The sequence below is a fragment of the Cupressus sempervirens genome, chromosome 10 (assembly GCF_028749045.1).
Source record: "Cupressus sempervirens isolate cs-2001-9-10 chromosome 10, ASM2874904v1, whole genome shotgun sequence".
NCBI classification, from domain to species: Eukaryota; Viridiplantae; Streptophyta; class Pinopsida; order Cupressales; family Cupressaceae; genus Cupressus; species Cupressus sempervirens.
In genome coordinates, this window is record NC_143127.1 from 580,280,296 (window position 1) to 580,286,295 (window position 6,000).

General features: G+C 33.6%; 1 protein-coding gene across 2 annotated transcripts in view; it reads left to right on the forward strand.

Annotated features, from left to right (window-relative positions):
- LOC149535203 (uncharacterized) overlaps nucleotides 1–3,454 on the forward strand; it is a 25,461-nt gene extending 22,007 nt beyond the window's left edge. For both annotated transcript variants that reach the window (XM_089803207.1, XM_089803206.1), the window contains exons 2-5: nucleotides 1,132–1,181; nucleotides 2,157–2,575; nucleotides 2,683–2,969; nucleotides 3,074–3,454. In XM_089803207.1, the coding sequence (XP_089659333.1) occupies nucleotides 1,132–1,181; nucleotides 2,157–2,492 (386 nt within the window). In that variant the 3' untranslated portion in view covers nucleotides 2,493–2,575; nucleotides 2,683–2,969; nucleotides 3,074–3,454. The remainder of the gene's footprint in view (nucleotides 1–1,131; nucleotides 1,182–2,156; nucleotides 2,576–2,682; nucleotides 2,970–3,073) is intronic.
- Nucleotides 3,455–6,000: the final 2,546 nt, after the last annotated feature.

Sequence of the window (6,000 nt, forward strand, 5' to 3'; positions counted from 1 at the left end):
AATGGGAATCTGTGTCTTCATTAGTTAGACAAGCTCATTCTAATGGAGATCCCAATATTGCACAAAAAGAAATATATTTAGCATATGGTTTAAGAGTTCTCCAGGTACTTATAAGTTTGTTAATCAACCCTATGTTTTAAAACTCGTGATGCAATAATTTATACATGTTTGACATTATTGGAGGTGAAACACCACAAGGCTATGTTATGCAATGGTTATAAAATTTTCATCAAAAAGTTTGATGACACAGAGAGAACTTGTGATTCTGGGATAAGTGCAGTCTTCTAGGTGACTAATATTTCATCTAGAAATGACTTACATCCTCAAGAATCTCAAAATTGATACTATGAAATTTTGGTTAATATACTTGACTGTGACTTTAATTCCTTCAAATTATTTCTCTTCGTTGTCAAATGGTACAAATTACGAATCAATCAAAATGATCCTAATAGAACTGTTATTGAGCATGAGAATGGATTTCCAATGATTAATATAAGGTTCTTTGAGCTAGTTGGGGAGAGCCCTATGTTCTTCCAAGCCAATGTGAATAGGTATTTTACTTAGAGGTTCCACATAAACTGGATTGGTCATTTATTGTTATACATGATCCAAGAGGAAGGCCGATAAAGTATAATGTAGTGGAAGAAGAAGATACCGAGGAAGAGGAAGAAGTGGATCACGATCAAGAGTTAGTCAATAATGGTCCTGATGCAAATGATGCTGCTACTAATCATGATGATGATGCTTCCACTGATGATGATGATGATGACAACGATGACGACCTCGATAGTGGTGGTGATGATGTCATCGACAACGATGATCTTGAGGATGAGATGGATGAAGAAAAATATCAATGATGGGGGGGGGGGGGGTTTGTGGGGGGAGGAGGTTGATTAGCTAACATTGAAGGGGGGTTTGATTATCAATGACAAGAGTGAAATATATAGTTATGTGATCAATACCTATGCTATTTAATATTGAGTTCTTGATAGATCAATGATTAATTTGATTAACTTGTCATGTATCTTTTAATGTTTATAATTCATATGTGATGCTAATATTAGATGTAATTTTTAATATATGTATCATGATTTTTTTAGCTAACATAAGACAATTGATTTACATATGCAGAAGCCCGAAGCCCTTTCACGAGCATCCCATACAATCTCATGGATCATCAGGTATAAGTTAGTACACCCCATAGAGATTAATGTCTTTTACCATTTGTAAAATATATCTCTCATTTCCACCTATCTCTCTTATTTCATGGAGTGTAGGTACCAAATAATATGTATTTGTCAGATTTATTGTCCTTGAGCGAGAAAAATGTAGGAATGGAAGAAGAAAGTGAGACATTTAGTATGTTTAAATCAAGGAGATCGACTCAAGGTCAAAATATTAGAAAGAAGTTCAATAAGCACATGAAATTTTCCCTTGCTCAAGGGGGGTCATGTTCTTATGATGATGAGAGTGAAGGCAACTCATGATCTTCCCTTTGGGTAGAAACATTTATAGAAACAATGGGTGCTTGATGAACTTGCTCCAGTAAACATTGATTTTTGTGTTGGAGAGAGGATATATCACATATCAGCATCCTCATTACATGGTTTGGGTGTATTTTCCATTGATGACATAAAGGTCTCTTACAACAAGTTTGTTGAATTGATGGAGTATGTCAGACCTTGTTATGATTGCAGTAGTTTGATGCAGATTGTTAGATATAAAAAATGTATGTGTAGGTATGCACTTGCGATAAATTATATACAACAAAAATTTAGTGAACAAAGTAAAAAAATAACTATATACATTAATAGAAGGTTAAAAGCATTAGGAAATATTGCAGGTTTTACAATAGTACACGACCTGCATCAACTAAGAAGCAACCCACTTATATATTTGAGGTGCGTGGGGGAAATCACATATTTGTATGTATGATAAAATCAATACATGGAGGCGAAGAGATTCTTATTGATTACAATTTGAATCACATAGATACAAAAAAAGCCACTATCATGGGTGAGGTGGTACGTACTATGCACATTTAATGTCAAATCCAATCAATGAATCCAACACACTATTAAATTTTTTATTGTTTTTGCTAACTTAGAATAATAACACATGTTTTAACATGTCTCAATGATTTTTTTGAAATACAGGGCTATAGTATAGATGAACATCCGCACAATACGCACGACGATGCTAGCTCTCACAGGACTTCTTCCCAACAGATAAAACTCATTGTTGTACAAATTAGATACAAGAAATATGTTAGTGTGTATTTTTTATTATGTTTTATTCTTCACTACTATTTTGGGTTGAATTTAAATATAGCGCTAATAATATTATTTTCACAACCAAGTGTTGATCAGGAAAAGGGGAAGGAACAAGTAGTCCATGAGGAGCCATATGATGAGAAGAATCAATTCATTATTGATTTTGCATCAACTGCTGATCCTATAGCTGGGTGCTTCATGCACTATCAAGAGCGTTAACGCAATTGCAATCAATTCAACCTCAAACTCCTCAAATACAACAAAGAGAGGATGAGTTGATGTACTTAGTTAAGACTTATACAGTAAGTATTAATGTAGTTTTAATTATAACAAAAGTTTAATAACAATTTTTATAGTTTACTCTTTTGTTTATGTCATTAAATAAAATACATATGTATTATTTTTACAGAGGATGCTGAATAGGTTAAAGGGCCATGCCCTAGATGATGACACTTTAGGTGGTTCAAGTACATCGCATGTTCTATCCTAGACTTGTGATTTTCTCGAACGATATTTTTTTAAATAGCTCTAACGATCTTGTTTTTTTTGTGCTTTAACAATCTTATTTTTTAGCTCCTAGAATTGATCCTATATCCACTATGCCACCTGATACAAGGAACAAAAATGAAGAGGTAATGCCAACTACAATGTCGACAACACGTAGCATGGCCACAGATGCAATGGTAACGCCTATTGGTAAGTAGATTCCTCTTTTCTCTCTCACATTTTTTATGTGTTTATTTCACTTGAACTATTATTTCTTAGGGGGCATTTTGTAATGTTGGATTCATTTTATGCAGGAGGCAATGAGGACATTCTTGGATGTACACATGTTAGTTGTATGGGAACACTAAAGAATTGCTTTTTAAGGAAGGCATTCAAGTTTTTGTTTAAAATGTCAAGCCCTCAAGGTAATTAGTAATCTCATAAAAAGTAGAATCCTTTTTTTTGTGTGTAAAATCCCCATGATTGGTTAAAAGATGGAACATATCTATATTATGCCTTTACATTATGTGTAGGAAACCATGTAAAGGAAATAACACGTTCTTGATAAAAGAAAGGTCTTTTGAACCATCTCAGACTAAGACATCTAGGTCATAGGAATGAATTTGATTGTAATATTAATTGGAGGAAGCAGTCTATAGTTTATAATGGAGTGTTAAAGTGTTAAGGGATTCTAATAGTCTCCATGTGCTTTTTAGGCAAAGGGGCACTGCAATTGAGTTTAAGTTGTGATTATCTCAGCAAAAAAAGGTATGACTGTCACAATGGATAGTAGGTTGATTTGGTGCATTGCTAAAGGTGTAATGTGGAAATTTGTTGGTTGTCTTAGCTATTAAAGAAGGTACAATAAGATTAATTTATGGTTGTGGAAGGTAGGGCCTTAAGATACAAGATTCAGTATAGACAAGGGTCAGTAATAAGTGGGGCAGTCATAGTTCAAATTCACTAATTTAGAAGATTGTGTTGAGTTGTTAGTTGGGGTAGGTTTGAATTCTTAAAGATATAGAAGATGTCACCATATAGATTTGGGTGTCCAAAGGGTAAGTTAGATTGTTAAGTGTAATTGCAAAGTGTTACGAGTATTTTCATAGAAGGAGGATTTGTAATTAGTTAAGGTTGGGACTATAAATCAGTCATGGGAAGTGTTTGCAATAAAATGTTGGGATCATAGTTTGTCATGAGTGGTTGACTATTGAGTGGAAATAAGAATGAAGGAAACTAAGGTAGATTTTGTGATTAGCAAGAAGAATAGTTGATGAAATAGGATACTATTGAAGGAGAGATTATGTATATGATCAATGAATGAGATTAGGAGTGAAGACCATTTAATTAGAGTAGAATATGTTTAGTGATTTGTTGAAGGGGTTATGAGTGGTTGCTTATTATGGGAGTACATATAGGTTTTTTGGATAAGTCCTAATGCTTGTATTCATTTGGAAGAGGCCAAGAGATGGTGTGTGAGTTATATGATCAAGAGTGTGCAATTTGGAGCTGCAAAATAGAGGGATGCTATTTGGAATTCAAAAGTTGTGATCATAACTAGGGATTATGAGGTTATGATTAGCAGAGAAGTCTTAAATAGTTGATCCTATCAAGGAAGACATTTTGTTAGTGAATATGGTTGTGAGTGATGATGTGAGAAGTTCTATCAACACAAAGGGAATTAAGAGTTTCTAATGTGAGTGTGGAAGGGCCCATGATGCCTCTTATCACCTATAGGGTTAAGGATTAATCTAGAAATTTAGGAGGTTCAAATTGACTTTGATGACCATTTATGATTATTTTTATCAAAGGAAAGACATATGAATAGTTTTTTGAGGTACAAATGTATAAATTGTAAAATTTTCACATTATTGCTAAAGCAACTTTATAATATTTTAACATTGTATTAGTAAGCATCTCATGTTTTGATGACTTTTCCTTTTAAAATTATTGAATGAGGACAATGAAACTGAAGTGTCTTTTTTCCCTTAAACATCTTTCTGTCCATTTCCTTTAGATAGTGATCCTTAGAACATTTATGTTGTTTCTCATCATCCTCTTCCTTTCTTTTCTCTTTTCTCACACCTCTTGCGTGTGACGTATATGCCTGGTCCTTAAAGATTTGAGGTTAGAAGAATGACAATTCCTTATTTTCATTTTCTAGAAACTTGAGTTGTTGGTGCTTATAGACTTGACACCACACAGATGTAATTTTTTTATAAAATAGGAGATCCATTGGATCTGTTGTGAGATTAGTAGTCATAATAATTTGGAACTTTGAAACTAGGCTTTTAAATTAAAATGGAAGGCTTTGTAGGTTATTAGTTTTCAGATAGTGCTTCATAAATTTTAGTGCCATAGATTAATCACAAGTTAGTAAGAAGTTTGTGAAGACAACATTTTTTTCAAGGTTTTTTAGTTCAGTGGGTACCATATTTTCCACCTAGCTATGTAATATAGAGATTGAGTTCGTACTAGTAAGAAGCTGAACAAATCCTTCCATTTGCACCATGTAATGCTTACTTAAATTTTAAGGACCAACAAGACTACTATGACTCTATCACCTGATGAGATGAAACTTTTAGATCCATTAATAGGTAGGAACTTTCCCTTCCCATTAATTCTTTGGGAGCATAAGCATTGACTTGAGCACATGCCATTTAATTCTTGTCCATAATTGATAAAGGGAAGTGTTTCCTTACCTTTTCTTAATGCTTCAATCTTAATTATATGCTCAAAACCATTACAAAGAAATTTGAGAGCTGATCTATCCAACATCACCTTGCAACCATTATTGCCTTGCCCATTCTTGCCTATAAACATCATGGAGATTTGTTCATGCAGTTGATCAAAGATTCCCATGTAGTCTTTATTCTCTTCTCCACTCCATTCATTGCTTACATAAAGAAGAACATTGCTGCAAAATTCTGGTAGAACTTTGAGAAAACATCTTTTCGCCTTCTCAACCTATCTAGGCATAAAGCCATTCTCACCATTGATCCTCAAAGAGTCCATCCACTTGTATTAGTTTTGGAAGTCCAAATATTCTGTTGGATGACAATATTGGAGGAGATTGATAAAATCATTATTACTTAGTCTATAGCAGTCAACATAGGAGTTACAAGATCATTTATCAAGCATGTGGCCAAACTTAGAAGCTTTCACACTCCCCATTTCCAATCTTCTTAACGTTCTTAGTGCTATATACTATACTGTCAATAAATAAGATTGATAATATCCA